This window comes from Acanthochromis polyacanthus, chromosome 16 (genome assembly GCF_021347895.1).
Source record: "Acanthochromis polyacanthus isolate Apoly-LR-REF ecotype Palm Island chromosome 16, KAUST_Apoly_ChrSc, whole genome shotgun sequence".
NCBI lineage: Eukaryota > Metazoa > Chordata > Actinopteri > Pomacentridae > Acanthochromis > Acanthochromis polyacanthus.
Window position 1 is genome coordinate 27,915,657 of NC_067128.1, and position 20,596 is coordinate 27,936,252.

At 37.7% G+C, this 20,596-nt stretch overlaps 2 protein-coding genes across 2 annotated transcripts in view; both read left to right on the forward strand.

The window, feature by feature from the left end:
* Positions 1–252: 252 nt before the first annotated feature.
* Positions 253–7,913, forward strand: rpf2 (ribosome production factor 2 homolog). The gene is made up of 10 exons (XM_022216416.2): positions 253–390; positions 2,378–2,510; positions 3,060–3,097; positions 3,627–3,666; positions 3,758–3,839; positions 4,118–4,194; positions 5,201–5,300; positions 5,388–5,490; positions 5,606–5,750; positions 7,555–7,913. The coding sequence occupies exons 1-10, from the start codon at positions 368–370 to the stop codon at positions 7,738–7,740; spliced, it is 927 nt and encodes a 308-aa protein (XP_022072108.1). The 5' UTR covers positions 253–367; the 3' UTR covers positions 7,741–7,913.
* A 7,194-nt stretch (positions 7,914–15,107) lies between these two features.
* Positions 15,108–20,596, forward strand: part of slc16a10 (solute carrier family 16 member 10) — a 56,210-nt gene continuing 50,721 nt past the window's right edge. The window contains 1 exon segment of the mRNA XM_022216428.2: positions 15,108–15,704. Within this exon segment, the coding sequence (XP_022072120.2) occupies positions 15,371–15,704 (334 nt within the window). The 5' untranslated portion in view covers positions 15,108–15,370.

A 20,596-nucleotide genomic window follows, 5' to 3' on the forward strand; every position in this document is an offset into this window, starting at 1 on the left:
ATATTCAATAAAGTCTTTCTAAAGTACTTGTTTTTGATCGCTCATTATAGAAAAAAACTCTTCATGTAGACTTATAGAGGGGTGACAGTATTTTAAATGATCTGACATTTAACTAATAAAATACAGGAGTGTACAGTTCAATACTGTATGTGAGCTTCTCAGTGCAGTTTCTTTGTCCTGTAGCTCCCCCAGTGGACAGTTTGTGCTGCAGATGCATGTTTGACATTAGATGGCAGTGACGCATCTGTGACCGGAAGTCTACCGCCGCCAAACACCATCGATAAAGAAGCACAATGTTGACTTCCGCCGTCTGAATTCACGTGGAGCAGCGTGAGAATTCCGTACCTACCGGGAAAAAGGCACAAAAATGACGCAATTGGACGGAGTAGTGTAAGTTTGACAGATTTCACAGCGTATAAATTTTTGTATGTATCTCCTTCAAAGTTATAGTTTGTTTGGTGCTCGTTGAATTAGATATGTTAAGGCTGCTAAAGTTAGCCTACCATGATGTCTGTAAGCTAACTCAAACTGCTTTCAAAGTAATAGGATCTTAGTTACAGACTTATCTTAAATAAAGTAATGTAAATCTCACAGTATACTGGTATTAGATATGTATTTAAAAACCATAGCTCCCTATCAGTTGAAGTGACTGAAATGCAGGATTTGAGAATTTAATGTGAAAGATAAGTTAAAGTCTAATCCTGCTTAGATTTATACTTGTATGTGCATTTTGACTGTTGCTGATTGCTTCTGCATTATTGAAGTACACGTGTAAATCTATATAACCTGTAGTTTTACATGATTGATAGATAGATATGATAAGGTTCTTTTGAAGGAAAGTTGAATATTCAGTGGTACACACATATCACACATTGTATATAAGTAAAACACTAAAGGCACAAAGAGTGCTAATACATGACAGCAAAGTATAAGTATACAGAAGGAGTATTACTTCTTGAAGAGCCATAACTATTGTATTTATTAGTTGATTATATTTATTTGTCTTGCATTGTTCAACAGTTAGCGCAACTTATTTCCAGAGCTCTTCAAAGGTGGTTTACAGTCTTTAGGAATCTGTACAGGAGCTTTACCTTAAATTCATGGCTAGACCTGAACCCTGCACACTTTTGCTCATGAAAACATGTAGACAGTTTATGTTTTTATTTACATCTAAAAAAAAAAGAGAGAGAGAAAAAGTGCTATGTGCTTTTCAATTACAACTAGAAAAGCACTCAGAGAGTGCAGACCTCCGCCAAGGATAGAGAGGAAAACAGGAAACCCATGCAGTAAAGGATCATAAGCTGGAATCAAACCTGCGTCTCTGACACAGTTCTGTTTACGAATCACCTTCTTAACCAGTTGAGCTATCTGAACTTGCTCCAATTTGTTGGACGACATACTAACCTATGATGTTTTTTGTCATGTTTTGGACCACATACTTAAACATACTAAAAAATTCAAAGTGATCCAGAATCCTTTCTGGATTGCCACCAAAATTAAATCAGCTCTTCCTCTTACCGTAGTCTACATCCCCTGAAAATTTCATGTGAATCTGCCCAGGCGTTTTTGAGTTATCTTGCTAACAGACAGACAGACAGACAGACAGACAGACAGACAGACAGACAGACAGACACAAACGCTGGGTGTCACATAACCTCCTTGGTGGAGGTAATAACATGATTTAATCCGACTCCACCTTAGGGGTAGAATAAGTCAGGTGGTCCAAAACTCAGCACTTATTTAGTGCTGACAAAGTTGAAAAAAAACAAAACAAAAAAAAAAAGTGTGTGTGTGTGGGGGGGTTACCAGGCTTCACTATTGGTTTGTAAAACTGAACATTACTTTGTCCTTGTTCTCTAACCTATTGTGGTGTTTCTATCTGTCAGTCAACATACACTAATGCCCACATCAATACATCTACAATAAGCTAATATTGTCCACTCCAGTAACATTTATATTCATATAGCTAGAAATAAGTCTAATGTTAGGTGGGAAGGAAAATATTTAGTTTGTTTCCTTTTTACTGAAAAATAATTGAAAATAGTTCAGAACAGTTGGTAATTGAAAGCTTCTCAAAGCCATGTTTAATGCAGGATAACTTCTAATGCCTTTAATACCAGAGATCAGAAAGATCAGGACAGATGAATCTTTTTTTCAGAGACCATGTCGTCTCAGTGATGGAAAACCAGAGGAAGTATAAAACCGAACGACCAAACTCCAGACAAGTTTGGAAAACATCATGAAAGACAAGTTTCATAACAAGAGTCACAAGCTGTGACTTTCAGCAGCCTTCTGTTTGGCACAGTTTTTTGTTTTTGCAGCATTCAAACAAACCGAAGGTTTTTCATTTTTAATATGTGTTTGTCCGTATTCTCAGAAAACCCAAGTCAAAACGCTCGAAACGCTTCTTGGAGAGCAGAGCGCCCAAACTGACGGAGGACGTGAAGAGCGCTATGATCATGAAAGGAGGGAACACCAGCCTGACCGTCACACAGGCCCTCAAAGACATAGTACGTAATCTGATGACATAGATACTGAGGAAGACCTGCAGGCATGAGAAGTTTTATACAAATGGATGAATCACACCGTGGGTTAACTTGTGTCATAGTTATTTTAGTAGCTCTTTTATTAGATCTTTCTTGCAGTAGGATAGCTTAGAATCACTGCTGATTGTCAATAAAACAAAACAAATCCAATTTTAAAAAATGGATAATTGCTAACAGAGTCAACAGTTTAATAATTCACTGCTGATACAGAATTTGATATAAACCCATGCATGACATAAATTTAAAGGGCAATTATGTGGTGCTGCCCCTAGGTTAGTGGCCAGAAGATGCGTGTTAATGAAATTAACAGTAAAGTTTATTAACCCTGTTTGCTGCTTGTATCCTCAGGTTGACCTGAACCTGATTTGTTGTTTTGTTTTCCTTGCAAGACTTAAAATGTGACCCGATTAGAAAAAGCAAACAAATAGTAAATGGAACACAGGAAAGGCTTCTGCTGTTGATATGACCAGTTTAAGTTCAGTGCATTAATAGAAGCAAATGTGTTTCCTGCAGTATTCCCTGAAGAAACCCAATGCTGTGCTGTACAAAAAGTAAGTAATCCAGGAAATCACTAATGTGATAAATGTATCTGCTTCGTTTTCTCCAACTTTTATCAGTGACAAAACCTGGAGAGTCTCAAACTCACCAGATTTACACCTGGTTAAGCATTTTATCTGCTAACATCAACTGAAGGCAGCTGTCTTGATTGACTGGAAAGAAGATACCAAATGTTTCATTTAATCAGTATCTTATGGACTTCACAAGCAGATATTAGCCAAAATCACTTTTATTCCCTTTGGCATTCAATTGTTAACTTACATTTGTGCATCTGAAAACAGCAGATTAAAATGTTCTAAAAGTAAAATGAAAGCTGAAAGCCAATCTCTACTTTTTTTTTCTTTTTTTCTGTGTTTTGATCTCAGTTTAAAAGCAATCAAATTTTGTTGGAATATTAACAAACTTTGGATGATGCTGTATTAAATAACCAACAGAGCAGGGTGATGATAAATTATCTGACAGAAACTTTGCTCAGTATAGTTAATGTCAGCATGCTAAAGTTTGTACGCGTTTTTTTACCAGAAAGAACATTACTCGGCCGTTTGAGGACTCAACATCTCTGGTGAGTTTAGTGGATCACAATTGCTTCATTGTTACTGAATTTTTTTCACATTTTTGTGTTTTACGACTAATCATTTGCAATACTTTATTAGGAGTTCTTCTCCAAGAAGACAGACTGCTCTTTGTTTCTGTTTGGCTCCCACAACAAGAAGAGGCCCAATAATTTCATATTTGGTAAATTCTGACCTTCTCTCAGTTCTAAAGAAAAACACAGCAGCTACTATCCAGATTGCATGTCTGCTCTATGTGTTTGAATGTTTATACTGTATTTTATGATCGTCACATGTTGATTGTTGGTGTTCTTGATAATAGAGAGGTAGCCCAGTACTTGCCCACAAAGTATGCTATATATGTATATTGATGTATTATATTGATTAAAAAAAAGTCTTTCTAATGCTTTTGATTGCAGAAATTTCCAGACTCAATGGTGTGTAATTGTCTCCTATTTGCAGGTCGTCTGTTTGACTTCCACGTTCTCGATATGATTGAACTTGGAATTGAGAAGTACGTCTCCCTGAGTGACATTAAGGTAATGCTTGCAGTTATACAGTTATACTGTGTGTTAAAGGAAACTGGATTTGCCATCTGCATTATCAGTGAGATGACAGTATCCTTACAGCTGCAAAATAGAATTACATTTCATACATTTGAAATGAGCAGTTTTGCTGCTCATTTCATCTCCTCTCCTTTTCATCTCTGTTCTCCCAAAGCTTCAGCTTTTACAAAGTAATCCCATATTTACAGACATTGTTTTATATTTTTTGATCAGTTCAACTCCTGTCTGCTTCATTTCATCCCACTGTATTTACAGGGTTTCTGCAGGGCATTAAAAAGCAGTAATAGTCATTAAGTTGATTTTGCTCAAATTAAGGCCTTAATTGGCATTAAAAATCGATAAATTTGATTCTCAGTAGCATTAATAATTCTTTCTGCAGTTTTCAAGAAAAATATGTGAATATAATAATATATAATTATAGAGTGTGATTCATCAGATACGTGAATCTGCGTAAACATTCCGAAGCATTGCGATTATTGTTCCACTCAGTTGCACTTTGTAGTACAACTGAATATGTGCTACTGGCAGAAAAGGCTGTTTGAAACAACTTTATCTTATCTGGTGCTTCTGGATGGCATAAACCACACACAAGTAGTTAACCGATCTACGACGCATGGTTTTACAGGATCAGATAATTAAATCTCAAGTTCAAAAACCGTAAACCAACATTTAAGAGGGAATTATTGCATTACTAAAACAGCTGAACCAGCTTGAGCGGGTAAGACTACAGTGATTTTCTGAGTTTCTCTTTTTAAACACGTGGGCCACATGCAGAGTTTGTCTGCATCCTTTTAGTTGTGTCTTAAAATCTAAAGCATGGACAGCAGAATTGTTACTTTAAATAAAAAATTAAATATTTGGCCTCTGGGCTCACCTCATACCAGGAGTGTGGTACCTATCCCTCCTTCTGATAATTGAGGTGAATTCTGATAATAAATTCTTATGCCTTGAAATTTTTGCTTTTGTTTTTCTGTTCCAGACCAGTAAATGTCCAGAAGGCACAAAGCCGATGCTCGTGTTTGCAGGAGAAGCTTTTGATACAGACAACGATCACAAACGTCTGAAGAGTCTCCTCATAGGTATACACTCATGATGCTCAAGGAGGGTGATGATAGTCACATGTAAATAGTGTTTGGATCTCAGTCATTTCCTCTGCTGTGTGCCAGACTTCTTCAGAGGTCCAACTGTGTCTGCAGTCCGTCTGGCAGGTTTAGAACACGTTCTGCACTTCACTGCCCTGGAAGGGAAAATCTACATGCGCAGCTACAGGTACTGAAATAGAAATTTTGCTTTCATCTCTCCTGGAGAAATTCAGATTTTTAATTCTGATGTATGCCAGCCACTCATATCTTCTCCTGATCAAGGTCTTAATGTGTGATTACAGGTCTCTGTTGAAGAAGTCTGGTTGTCGGACGCCGCGGATCGAGCTGGAGGAGATCGGGCCGTCGTTTGACTTTGTCTTAAGAAGAACACATTTGGCTTCAGATGACCTGTACAAGTTAGCTCATAGACAGCCAAAGGCCCTGAAGGTAAATACCACCCAGACAGAATTCCTGGACATCTTACATGACTCCTTCGTCCTTCTTTTGATCAGAAAGTGGGAATAATTCAAAGACAAAATATGGAGTAGATGGAGGATAAAATCCTAGCTTCTTGTTTTGAGTAAAAATATATTAAAAAGTTGAAACTTTAGGACTTCAGCAGTCTGAGTGAGTGAAATCAAGGAGATATCTTCAGTTACAGAGCTTCAGGAGGAATGATAAGATGGCTACTTCGTTTGTCTAAACCACACAGCTGAAGACTTGCATAACTTTTGAGTAAAGAGTTTTTTTTTTTTTTTTTTTTTGCACAAAACCATGACTGGAATTTGTCAGCCATCTTTCTGAGGAAAATCTGTTTTAGTGTTTCCACATGGATCACATTACTGTTTTAAGGTAGACTGGAACATCTGTAATTCTTTTGTTCTGTAACCCATATTCATCATTCTAGTCACATGACAAAACTTTGCTAAAAGTATATTTTATCCACAGCAATGAGCACTAAAAGCTGCACACCAAAATACCAAATTGTTGGAGTGAAAACATGTAGAGATCATGCTTTCAGTTTCTGAATGGATGATACAGATGTTTAAAGTTTGTCCTGAAGATGGCGCCAGAGGAAAGAACATAAGTTTGCGTTGATTTAAAGGCTCGGCCCCAGGACCGTTATAGAACTATCTGCTTATTAGGCTCATTTCTACATTATCAGCTTTCACCTTTCTGAGCTGTGCTTGCCTACAGACTTTGTGCTAACATAATGATTAATTTAAAAACTTATGCAGAATACAGTACAGCGTTACAGTGTGAACCAATATGCTAAAAAGCTAAAAATGTAGCTGCCATTATTCTAAAAATTGCAATCATGAAGGGAGGTGATGTTTTTTGAGAGTCATTGGTGGGTGAATGGGGTGTTGGCTCCAGAAATTGGCAATTTTCTTTGTGACTGATTAACCCTTTGAACTCCAAACAGTTTCTTGTCATTCTTTGCTTTTGTGGGCTCTATTTTTGTTTGTTTGTTTGCTTTAATATGAAGTCTTGCACCTCTGTGAAAACAACTTGACCACGACTAGAAGTAGAGAGGGGTCAAAGATGTCAATTGTGCAGTAGTTTATATGAGACCATAAGTCATCAGAAAGAAATAAGTTGAGTTACTTTGATGATTTATTTTACAAAATTTGAAAAAATCTGGGAACAACATGTGCAGCATTTTTCCAAGTGCCCACAGGTGTTTCAAACACTGGAAAAACTCAACATACTATCAATATTTTACTATTTCCATTCTTATTTTTTTCCATACTTGTCTCCTGTTTGCTCTCTGTAAACACTTATTGCAGTTCAGCCATAAAGGTCTCTGAGTTTTTGTCACGTAACTCTTGGTCACAGCTGAGTCACTAATGGCTTCAGGGTTATGCAGAATTTCTCGTTTTTTACAGAATCTGGACAGTGTAAATGGTTTATTTTTTGCATTTTTTTAAACAGGACATGGTGATTAAAGTCAATGTGATAAAATGTATCTGGATTTTACACTTAGATTTTTAAAAAAAATTCCCGTCTGAACCACGTGTCACATGATTATTTTAAGGATCGTTGAAAAATTGAAAATCCACTCATTCTTTCTTATTTTAGTTCCTTACTGTTCTCTTTTGTTTGAGGTTCAGAGGGTTAATGTTGATGCATCCTTGAGTAAATCATTAAAATACCCCATATGTCTGGCAAAACATCTGGTTAAAAAAAAAAATCTGAAAATAAAACTTAATTTCTCAAACTGCCATATCTTCTTTTTTTTCTACTGCAGCCCAAGAAAAAGAAGAACATTTCCCACGATGCCTTTGGTACCAAGTTTGGCCGAGTGCACATGCAGAAGCAGGATCTGTCCAAGCTGCAGACACGGAAGATGAAGGGCCTGAAGAAGAGGAGGGGGGAGGTGGTTGTGGAAGATCAGGACGTTCAGGCAGCAAAAGTGGCCAAAGTAGACGGCTGAAGCTGCTTTTGTTTCTTGTAAATATAGATTTATGTCCAGTACTGGTCCAGCAGCGGTCTCTGTCCGTCTCTCCGTAGGACTGATGATGTGTTTATCATTGACAGCTTTAACTGTCAAGGCCTTGGCATCAGAGGAACCTCTGAACCAAAGGAATAAAGATCCATTATTCCTTCCTCTGTTGTTGTTCTTCATTTGACATTCAGATGCTTTTCTTTGTCTGCACAAACCACATGGACATCATAAATATTCTTAATCCAACAAATGCTATCCATTGGCATCATTAAGTCATTAATCTCACCAGGATGAGTTAATTTTTCACTACAGTAAACTGAACTGTATAAAAACTCAATTTGACCAGAAGCACTTCCTGTAAAGGAAATAAAACTGCCTCTAAACTGTCTTTATAGCTTCAATAAAAGTGCTCACTGTGTAAGACTTTAGGTTTTTCTTGTCTATATTCTGCTGCAGCTAAACCATTGATACTTGCATCGTTTTCAACATTTCCCTCAGCACTGATCAGACATGTTTCCAGTGTGACTGGTCTTGCTCTTTACCTAAGTTAACATTAAAATGATTTTCCAAAAAAAGCGAACAAAGGGTTTTACATTAGCAGTGATGTGTCTTTAAATTTTACAAATTAATGTGAGCTAGCTAGTAGATTTTGTGATTTTTAAATCTATTTTTACTAAGTTTAATCTGGTAAAAGCATATTTAGGACTTTGTGAGATCTTCACTGAATGTCAGGTTAGTTACTTTATCTCCCAAAAATAGAAAATAAAATATACAATTAGTCTGAGACCACGACTGAGGTCACTTTTATTTTGCATTCATTTCAAGTTTAATACAGCTTTAATTTCAGTAGCATTTGAGGTGCAGGGACTACACAAGCTTTTTGATTTTCTGTTCAATTCATGCTGTCCATTTTTACAGTAGCTTCCTGTTATGGTGATTTGTTGTAGTAGATTTTTCAATGTTTATTTGTATTTTTGAAAAACATTGCAGCACTGTTGGAATTTGGTTGTTTTTTTGTCTTATCTTCTATACATCTTTCTGTTTACTGCCACAAATTTCTCATCATCCACTGTGCGATATTTGAAGTTTTCGCCCACTTCAAGTGTTTTGTCTTGTTTGCCCTCCTAAAAATGAGCTCACAGAAAACTGGCACCTTTTTCACCAAAGTAGCAGTCTGATTTAAGACCCCTTCACTCAGTTCCAATGCCGTATTCACTGCCAGCTACGTGGTGAGCAAAGTTCTGCTGGAAGCGTGAGTCACAACCATGTTTATAACGGGTGAACAAACCGCTGATGAGCAGAAAGAACATCCACCTGAGTGTCATCTGAAACCTGCTTCAGTGAAAAGATACAACTCAAGGAAGTCGGATCTTTTTTACAAAGTAAACGTAGTCAGTGTCGCTAATTCTCCTAAATTTGAGTGCAGAACCTGAAATATCCCTTCTTCCATTTTAACTTTTTGTGTTTTTGACTGTTTATGAAATTTCCTGATGATTTTCTGATGACAGTTTTTTGCTCTGCTCTCTGCCTTTTGGACCCCAGTGTTTATCATTAGTAGAAGATTGTTGGGTTTTTATTACTTTATTGCCAACCATTACAAAATTGCAATGTATTATGGTTTTAATTAGGAAGTCATTGTAATTTACAAACAATAACCTGGCATACAAGGTAAGGTCTGGGTATATTCTATCATCTCCAGCTACATTTTACCAACTTTAATATTCTGCTCTCTGCACATTTCCTTCTCCTTGTCCGTCCCCCATGCTTACCTCGCAATTTGTCTATTTTTAGCTGTTGTAAAGGGGAAGTAAGAGCTTTCATAACAGCAGTGAAGGGCAAACATCAGGATGTAAATTTGTCTTTGTTGCAAGTCCTTCAGAACTCATGCTAAATCTATAGGCGTTGTTTTTGGGGGTACAGAAGACTTTCGTTTTCAACAACTGCTGTCATATTACTCATAGATGCCAAAATACCATTGACAGGGGCGGGGCTTCAATGGATTTGATCAATATTTAATCAGTTATGGCCTAAATCAGGGGTCGGCAACCCGTGGCTCCGGAGCCGCATGCGGCTCTTTCAGCCCTCTGTCGTGGCTCCCTGTAACTTTGGAAAATACATTATTCTGCCTTTCAGGTGCGTTTCAATGCATTTTAATATAGAGAATTTTATTGTGAAATTACCGCTCTTACTTTGACGTGTCACTCCACCGGATGTGCTGTGCCTGTGCATGAGAGCGCAAAGAGAGCACGGAGCTTCCGATTCCCACACGTTTCATGCCTTTTTTAACATTTTACTCCTGGAGAAGCAACGCCTGTAGTTTCACATCGTTTTGTACTCAAGAATGGCAAGCCTGCATATTAAAGCTCCACTCCAAGAAAGACACGTCTTTGAGTCAAAAGTACTCATGATAGGGTAATACACGTTACTCGCAAGAACACGGCTCGATGTCACATCCAGGCAGCAGGTCAGAGTCAGAGGAGTGTCGTCTTGGAAAAATAGGTCAGCGACTTACCGGAGAAAAGTTATTAGCTTAAGATAAATAGATTTTACAAGTTGAATAGACATTCGCAAAATATTGATTTCCAGCTAACATTATGTAACATATGAGGTCCAGGAGCAAAAATGACATTAACCAAGTAAGATACATATTAGTGGAAGGACACAATTAAAAATGGATCTATCTAATTAGAGGCTTTGTAATTAAGTAATCGCGACTGATTAACAAGGGCATAGAGGTAAGAAAAAAAAGGATGTATGCAGCGTTGTCTTCATTTTAAATGCCAAAAGGATTTTGCGGCTCCCGGTGTTTTCTTTTCTGTGGGAAACGGGTCGAAATGGCTCTTTGAGTGTTAAAGGTTGCCGACCCCTGGCCTAAATGTAAGTACATGCCCAGTATTTGTAATAATCATCCCAAAACAGGGAGAATTTGTTGGAGTTTGACTCTGTCCCTAGCTGTAGTGCAGGATTGTCAAAGATCTGAGACAATTTTTTGTTTAAAATTCGATGTTATGAATCTAGCATTCCTAGCGACAGCCTGTTACAAAGAAAAAAAACAGACTTACTGCAGTAATTGGTGGGTTAGAATACAGCATCTGATAGATCTAATAATAGCCCTGATTTATGATGGAATTATTTTTGTTGTAGACAATTCTTTATCTTTGGCTACTTTTCTCACATGTTTAAGCTTTCCCAAAGAACGTGATTTATACACGTGATATAATAGTAATAGTAGTAGTAATAATAACAGTAATAATAATGATAAAAATAATAGTAATAATAGCATTAATAATAGTAATAGTAATAATAATTGATATAATAGTAATAGTAGTAGTAATAATAATGATAATAGTAATAGTAGTAGTACTAATAATAGCAGTAATAATAGTAAGAGTAGTAGTAATAATAATAATGATAATGTAGTAGTAGTAATAATAGCAGTAATAACAGTAAGAGTAATAATAATAGTAATAATAATAATAGAAGTAATAGTAATAATAATAATCATAATAATAATACCAGTAACTGTAATATAAAAAATAATAAACAATAATCATACAATATTATAGGACTATAATGATAATTATATGAATAGCAATAACAGTAATACAGTAGTAGTACAATAATACAAAAATAATAATTGTACTCCAATGCAATGTAAAGCTGTAAATGTAAAGTCAATAAAAACCTGAGCACCTCAGAACATTTTCTGTTTGTTTTTTGTTTGTTTGTTTGTTTTTTCTATTTATATCTGTCTGTCTCTCTATCTATCTAGCATGTCTGGCATTTGTTACAAGCAAACCCCGTCAAAATTGCTTGAGATTTGAGCGATTTATGACAACTTTAATTGTATAAGCACATCATTCCTCTATGGAAGCAATGCATTGTAGGAGCGAGTGACCCCGATCCAAGATGGCCGCCCTGCAGGCACGCCGCTCGAGTGGGCAACCGCAGTCAATGAGGCGTCTACGTCTATGTCTATGGATGGACGTAGCATCTGGCTCTAAAAATGAAGCCCACCCGGAAGTGTCAAAAACTTGCAATATCACGCCGTCCGCTATGGTTGGCTCCAAAAAGCTTGTGCTCCATAGACCCCAATTCATCACCGAAAAAAATTAAATTTGATAGACTGATTTTCTACAACCCTGGATTTTTTCCCCGTTAGTTTTCATGGTCAAAATGAGAGATCAGGTGGCTGATCTTAAAATAAATCAATACTGAATTTTAAATAAATCGTTAAAGTTGGCGGAGCCAGGGGGCGTGGCTATACTTGATAGACAGTCTTGTCTGGAATGATTGACAGATCCTTTAGGGCAAGGCTTTCAGCAGGCTTATTCCGTGGAACTTGGCTTTCATCCACATTTAGATTAAATTGTCCTCTAATTATTGTTATTTTCCACAGGTTTCCAGTTTGTTGACTTGTTATTATTAGTTGTCGTTCACTGTAGCCATGGCTTGTTCCTCCGTTAATTGCACTAACAGACCCTCAAAGGGTTCCATTATCCAGTTTTTCCAGTAAGTAAATGTTTGCGTTTCATATGCAATTTTACCGTTAAATATGATGTGTACAGTGTACCCCAAAAATCTGTCTTTTTTCTGAGGTGTCGTGGCCAAAAAAAGAGACATTCAGCATCGATGCACCTTGCTAATTTACTTTGACAACTAGTGATAAAGTTTACCTCAATTTGTGGAAGCTAACTTTGTTAGCGTAGGCTGAATTCCGAAAGCAGCAACAGAAGCCTCTGCGGTAAAATGTGGGCGGGATAAGAGAGTCTTCAGCTCTCAGTCTGGCCTGCCCATAGACAGGTCCTGCCCCTAGTTGCTGTCCGGTCCAGCCTGTTTGATGAGGCTTTTTACGTCACTGGCTCCAAAAAATCCAAAATGGCGACCAGGAAGTAGCAAAATCTGGGCTTCATTTTCTCAGCGTTGAAACCAATGGGTGACGTCACGGTTAGTTCACGCGTGGTTGAAACCAACGGGTGACGTCACGGTTAGTTCATGCCTGGTTGAAACCAACGGGTGACGTCACGGTTAGTTCATGCCTGGCTGAAGGCTGCAGAAATCGTAAGTGTATTATATTCCATTACATTTTTAATTGCCACTTACTTGTCACGGGTCAGAATTTCGTTTTTTCCCCTTTAGAGAATAAAACATTTCCACCATAAACTGATGCAGAAAAAGCAGAAGTTGGTGCACAAGCAAGTTTCATCAGACACAGTATCAGAGTCCAATTAAAGTCTAAAATAAACAGCTGGTTTACAACAGCAATGATAGTGAATGGGAGGAAAGCCCAAACGGCCATTCCTCACTGCTGTCGATGAGAAAACTGTCGAAAAACATGCACAAAGGATCCTGAATTACTCCTCACATCTTTATTTTCAGACCTTCAGGCAGACTCTACAGAGCCTGAAAATACGAGAAAAATCATTTTAAACCGTCCTTTATTACCACTTTACAACCAGCACTGCTGTCAGTGGAAAGACTAACATAATTGACTCTGGTGCATGTATCTACACGTTTAAACCGGGCATTATTAATATTTTACACATTTTTAAAAAAAAAAACCTGCACAATATCAATTTCTCTGCATCTATAAAATATGTCAGAATACAGAATTTCTACCTATGCAAGATTTTGAGCAGTACAAGATAAGATAAGATTTATTGATCTATCGCAGAGAATATTTACATGTTACAGCAGCTAGATATAAATTAGAGATGGAAGAAGCAAGACAGCAAATCATCACCATGATCTTCTGGGTGAAAGTCCAGTCTTTGGTTTTTGTCTCCATCCTCCCTTCCAGCTTTCAGACCTGGACTTTTTGGCTCTTTCAAACTGACTATCTTGAAGAAGCAAGACAGCAAATACGAAAGTGAAATAAGGGCAAAAACAAAAGTAGAATGAATAGACATAGATGTAGCTACAGATAAAATCTATGCAAGATCAGTATTTTTTATATCAGTATTTACTGCGCCCTCCATAATTATTGGCACCCCTGGTTAAGATGTGTTGAAAACTTTAAAATAAATTCAATTTTTATTGCAGAAGCATACTCTCACACTGAAAATTTTTGAAAAATGTATTATAGGAGAAGATTAGGTGCTGTTTTGTTGGCAAAAGGGGGTTGTACAAAGTATTATCATCAGTTGTGCTAATAATTGTGGCACACATGATTTGCTGTAAAAGAATTATCTCTTAATGTGTGATTTTTTCCCCCACTGAATAAATGCACTTGAATTAAAGGTTGGATTTTCCTGTTTTTACATTGTGGTCCTATATTATTCAGAAAAAAATGAATTTATTAGAAGCTAAAGAACACATCTTAATTATGGAGGGTGCTGTATACTTAATAGAAGAATCTGTACAATATTTATTGTTTTTCATTATTAAGATATGTGCAATACCATTCTGCTCCACATCCAGAGAAATTTGTAAAATATCAACAATAATTATCTGTATTTCTTGTTTATTTATTTATTTTTATTTTTCTACTGATGTTCTGTTTTGTTTGTTTTGTTGCACTATCCCCATTGCTGCTGTACCGCAGCAAATTTCCCAGCTGTGGGATGAATAAAGTTCATCTTATGTATATTATGTTTCAAACTGAAAGGCTTCATATATGGTTCTACATATCATATATATCATGTATTTAGTTCATAGTTCATTATGTACCTTCCTGTGCACTTAAGTGTTACTTTATGTTGTATCTAAGATGTATCTTATGTTATAAAAATTCCCCAGAATGCAGGAAATGATGTGTTTGAGGACTTCCTATATCACTTACCTAATGTGTGCTCCTCTAAAATTAAAATGAAGTCCCTGGCTAAAGCAGCATTTTGTGTGCAAAAGTGGTATTTTATTGATCTATCACTGAAAAAACGTACAGCAGCTAGTTAGAAATGAAGCAAAGAACAAGGAAGACAAGAAATACGAAGCATAATAAGGGAAACATGAAGACACAATAAAAATATATAGCTACATATAAAATCTGTGCAATCTCATTAACAGTACTTATGGTTAGTTCTTGTTTCTTGTGTATTTTTTTATTTTTCTGCTGATGTCCCTGCATTTTTTTGCACTATCCCCTTTGCTACTGTAAAACTACAAATTTGCTCATCTTAGATATATTTTGTTAAATGGTGAGGCTTCATATATGATTCTACACACTGTATATGGCTTTTCCTGTACCTTTTGTGTTACTTTCTGTTGTATCTGCGTTTTGTTTTGTCCTCTACATTTACCAGAATGCAGGAAATGATGTGTTTGATGACCTCCCACATCATCTCCTGAATACAGGAATAAGTTATCCTGCTCCCCTGGCTATGGCAATACTTAGTGTGTATTTCAGTGCCAGTGCTGAGTGTATATGAATGTCCAATGAGCTGCAGGATGCCCTGGAGTCCCGCCTCTCCTTACTGTCTATTTATAACAGAGCAACTCCAGCTTTGACAGTTAACACATGCTGCTGCATTTCCAGCACCGGCAGACCCCCAGCTCCACCTCACTGAGTGCAGCTCTTCTCTGACCCACACAAACACCCTGAATCTCATCCTGTGGGTCCCCTGAAGCACCTCTATTCTTTACAAGGAACTGTCCTTAATTGACTTCTAGCCTTGCCACGATGACAGAGGGGAACAACTTACCTGGAGGTGATGCGGCCGACACCAGCGCGGTGCCGGTGGAGGAGAAGCGTTTGGAGGAGGCGGCGGGTGAGAAGAAGGAGAAGGAGAACGGGGACAGCAAGGTGAACATCACGGAGAAGACGTCCGCTCCGGGGGAAACGGAGGAGGCTGAGTTTGTGCACCCAGAAGGCGGCTGGGGGTGGGTGGTCATGCTGGCTTCCATGTGGTGCAACGGCTCGGTGTTCGGGATCCAAAACGCCTTCGGGCTGCTCTTTCTCTCGCTGCTGCAGGAGTTCGGCTCCGTGGACGACCAGGACCTCCGCTTCAGGACAGGTGAGCTCCGGTTAAACCATCCTGTGTTTTTAATTAACCGCAAAAGCATACATTTAATTTAAAATAAGTTCCGTCGCCGGCTCTAGAGTGTGCATTTATGATGCTTGAGCGGCTAACGCTTTCTTTTCCGGATCTCCAAATCTTGCTCATGGGACATATTAACGGCTTCCGAGCGGGGAATTGAACCAGCGACCTTCCCTCCTATCCATTCCACACACATAATATCCCCTTATTTATTTACATTTTCATTATTTATCTTTTTGTACCTTGTTAAAAGAAACTGCTTAACCCTTTAACTTTACTGTAGGCTACACAGTAATTATTGTTAGTAAGTTAGCTAACGTCTGCTAGCAGGCTATACCATGTGTCGTTTCCTGGAGAGGAAGACAACAGGCAAAGATGCATGACAGAAATGCTGCTCAAACAGAGGAAATTGCGTTTGAATCTTACATTTGCCGGCTTAAATGTTTGTTTACTATGATAAAAACCAACCTTGGTGGCTGTAAAAAGGTTATAGTTTGGGTCAGAAACCGACTTTGCGGTCACAGTGTGCTGTAACTGTTGAAACTTTGAACTGCTGCAGATGCTGCTCTTTAATTCGCATTCAGTGTACCATTGATTCAGCCAGCTCCACTGTTATGTAACATGAAGTTATTCATCTCAGAAATCACTGAGGGAGGTCAACAAAAGGTAAAAAAGTCAGAGAAGTTGTTTATAACCCACTGTGTACTGTTTTTGTTCATAATACTTGTTTTCATGGGCGTAGACTTAGGGTGGGTTGTGGGGGTCACAGCCCCTCAATAATTAGACTACATACATTTGTTCCCTTCTTTTTCAAAAAATCTTCTGCTTATTTTGTAACTTCTACTTGTGAAAAATCACTGTAATATTACTGATAAATGAAACAATCCCTCACAAACCAAGTCTCCACAAATTACATTCCTATACAACTATTTTGAGACGTTTTCTGTCGAATGATGTTTGTTTGACAATATCACAAATAAGTTTGTAATTAACATATGTTTTCCATTCATTTTACTGTTTTATTGTTGCTACTTTTTGACCAATCACTTGTGTAATAGATGAGATGGGATTTCTCACCCTTGTAATCCAGAAAATGGAGGAGAACGTTTCAATATGTTTTGTAAGGGCCGTATTTCAACCCAAATCATGACATTTTTCCTTAAGCTTCCAAACTCTAACCAAGCTTCTAGCATGTAAAAGTATCTAACAAACCATGATGGTTTCCTAAACCTAACCAGGTAGTTTTGGTGTCTAAACCTAACCAAAAACTAAGTAAAAAATAGAAGTAAACAGCAAGAAAAAATGAAACTTGAAATGACGATTCCTCATCCATCACAGGACACAAACCATGATCTTCTGGGTGAAAGTCCAGTCTTTGGCTTTTGTCTCCATCCTCCCTTCCAGCTTTCAGACCAGGACTTTTTGGCTCTTTCAAACTGACTATCTTTGCTTAATCATCACGGTAGATGAAAAACTTTTATTTCAAAATGTAATTGCGTTTCCCTGAATAGATATTTGAAAATGCAATTTGGTTGTATACAAACATAATTTTGTGGAGACAAGGTTGCTCTAACAAGGAGGAACCAGGAACAAGCATTCTTTCCTTTGCACTGGGTCTTACTCTCAAAATTTGAACCTGAATCTATTATAAAATGTTATTTGATCTTTACGTATTCCATTATTTTAAATTGTCACTTGGGAAGTGTAGTACAAAATAAGTTTGACATAGTTAAGTCTATCTCACTGGATATAGACTGCATGTATGAACCTGCCATTGGCTTTCTGTCGATCTTCTATCGTTGTGTTACCATTTTCAAAATTCTTGCACTGCAGAAAACAACAGTCTCAGGTCTAGCAACCTGCAACAATGAACATTTAAAGTTTCAGTGAGGATTTGTATGTCCAGTAAGACAGCCCTTTTAGATTCTTCGACAGATTAGCTGTTTTAATCACAGTGCTCACCTCCCTGCATGCAAATGTTTCACCAAAGCAATTCCTTATCACTAATTTAAGTAAGCACAGAAGCCGCACCCATCGCTAGCTTTTCTACCCAATAACAGAATTAAAGTGAAGTGCATCCAGACCATTCTAATATGCAGAGTGGTCTGACTGAGGGAGACTGGACATAACCAAGCTTTCTTTGTGTTAGCTGACTCCACTAAACCTAGCACACCCAATCAGAGATAATTGTACATTTGTGGTTAACAGCTTTCTTTGATTGCCAGATTTTCTTTGTCAGGCTGTGTCCAGTCTCATAGAAGGGTGTATTTGATGAGTCATTTGACTCTTCTTTCATACGAAATGGACCGATAACGTGTTACCAGTTTTTCGTCAAGTGGAGCAGGTTTTTATAGAGTGCTATGAAGAATATGAAAATTTATTACAAAGTAAATCCCTGCTACTGAAATGATGCAAAAGATAACTGCAACTGTTTATTTTTAATATGACAGCTTCACATTAGAGCTCTCAAACTGCAAACTTCATACATTAAACATAAAACTTGAGAAGTGCATTGAGGTCTAACATTGTCCCAATAGATTTATCATATTTATGCATTTTCAGTGCTATCAACTGAATGCCTACTTCAACAGCACGGCCTCATTTAGTTGCATTACTAATGTACGGCTCAACAGGTTGGCAGATGTGATGTGTTCACTCAACTAAGAATCTACGTCACCCAATATGTTCAGGACAAGAATATAAAATGGTGGCATGTCTTACAGCTGACTTTTCACAGAACCTCTCCCAGAGCAAGTTAGCTGGGCAGCACAAGTTGTTATTGGGATCTGACAGGTTTAAAGAGAACCACTTTTGTAACATTCAAAACTTTACGCTCAACATATCCATTAGTCTTGCATTGCAATACACTCTTCTGTTGTCTGAATGTGGTGTATTATTCTGTTGCATAAATTATGTCATTTCCACCATAAATTATGTCATTTCCACCATAAATTGTTGCAGAAAGATTTACCGGAATGCCAGAAATACTCACAGTTTCATGGTGGTCAACCCCTCTCCGAATGTGTTCACGTGAAACCTACGCCTTGCTTGTACCATCTCATCAACTTATACTTGTGTCCTTTTTATTCTTGTTCATTCACTATTACATGGTTCAATGTGCTTCTTGTGTTGCAAACCAGTAAGTAGCAGTGTAGGATGCTAAAAGCTTTGACAGTCCATCTTTACACCCAATCTTTCTATTTTTAGTCATTTTTTTGTCTACATGTGGGCAGTGAATACGTGAATATAAACAATGGAAGACTCTCCATCTTTTTCTGCTTTTACTTTAATCAACAGCTTGCTAAAATCATCATGTGGATGCTGCAGATTGCAAACTGGGGGGTCAAAGTCAAGGAAATGATCACATATAAAATCCCTCTCCCTGCTTTGGGTTTGTGTGTCAGAGACAAGGACTTACCCATGAATAATGACCCTGTGCTGTTCCACTGTGATTGTAACCACCTGTTGTTGGTGCCGCTGTTTGGCAGATGAGCATGGAAGAGTAGAACTTCATGGAAAACCTTTTTTTTTCCGAGTGTAGGCCCTAAAACTGTCTAGTTCTGAATTCTCGGGTGCTTCTGCCAACCTGTATGATCATTGTGCATTGCATTTTAGTGATTCTTTTAGAGCTATACCCTTGAGATTTGTTTTAAAGGCAAAAACGAAACAGATGTTCCCAGTTGAACAACATCTTTAAAGCAGCATCTTATTGCCAACAGCTTGAGTTGCAATGTGACAGCGGCCTGTAAGTGACACAAGACATAAATTCACACTTTTTCAGAAATGTGTAATAAAGACATAATGTTCAGAATGTTCATGAGAGCAAAATGAGTTCTGTTTGGTGAGTCTTGAAATTCATTGCTGCAGTGCCAGCTTTGATTAAAACCCCAAGTACTTCATTCTGTGGGTGCTTTGTACTGAGGGAGTACAAATGCAACTAATTTCCTCTTTCAGTGATTTTTTTATGATGAAAATTATTTACAATCTGCACTATCTATCTAAAGATCTCCTATAAAATGTACTATAACACAATACATTTCTGTATCTCTTTCAATAAATGCAGCTGTTTTATTATTGCTGCTGTAGTAGCACCGTCTAATATACATATACTTGGCTGCAACTCAACCCAGTGTCCACCCACAGCCACCACCCACTGCCCTTCCCCCAGTAACCTAAGTTCATTGGCACTACGTCTTGATGAGTGATGTCTTCCCCCACGTAAAGCTGAGACAACTGGACGAATGTGGGGAGGAGTGAATGACACTTGGACTCCAGGCTACACTTATGCAACTTCCTCCAAGGGTTTCACTCCTTTTTTCTGTAATGCTTTCATGCAGAAGTATAACTACAGTCTAAAAACAGAAATCTGAAATGCATTGTATCAACCGAGATTGATCATAGTGAAAGTAACTGAATTGAGAAAAGCAAACGAGTTACGCAAAAAGGTTAACATTTTCTAAAATCTCTGATCAATTTCAACTAGCTGAAGTGAAATAGTGATTTTTTTTTCACCTTGAGGTAGAACACATCGTGCCTTGGGAGTTTGTTCAAATTCAGCTTGTTATGTAATCATTTAGGTCTCTCCAAACCTTTGAACCTGGGTCCTTTGGGTTCGATTTGGCCTTGATAAAGTCTTGGCTGCCTCTGTGGTTGGAATCAGATCCACAGCCAAGACATAGAATGTATAGACCCACATCTACTACTGCTTTTAAAGCTAAAGCATCGTCTTACTTTTCACTTTGCTGGCTCATTTTTGACAAAGGTTCGCTGTCTCAGGTTCCGTGTGTCTTTTCCATAAGTTCTCTGAAGCTTTGTTTTAGTATGTATCTTGAAATGATTACAGCACAGTATGCAACAAAATCTGTTCT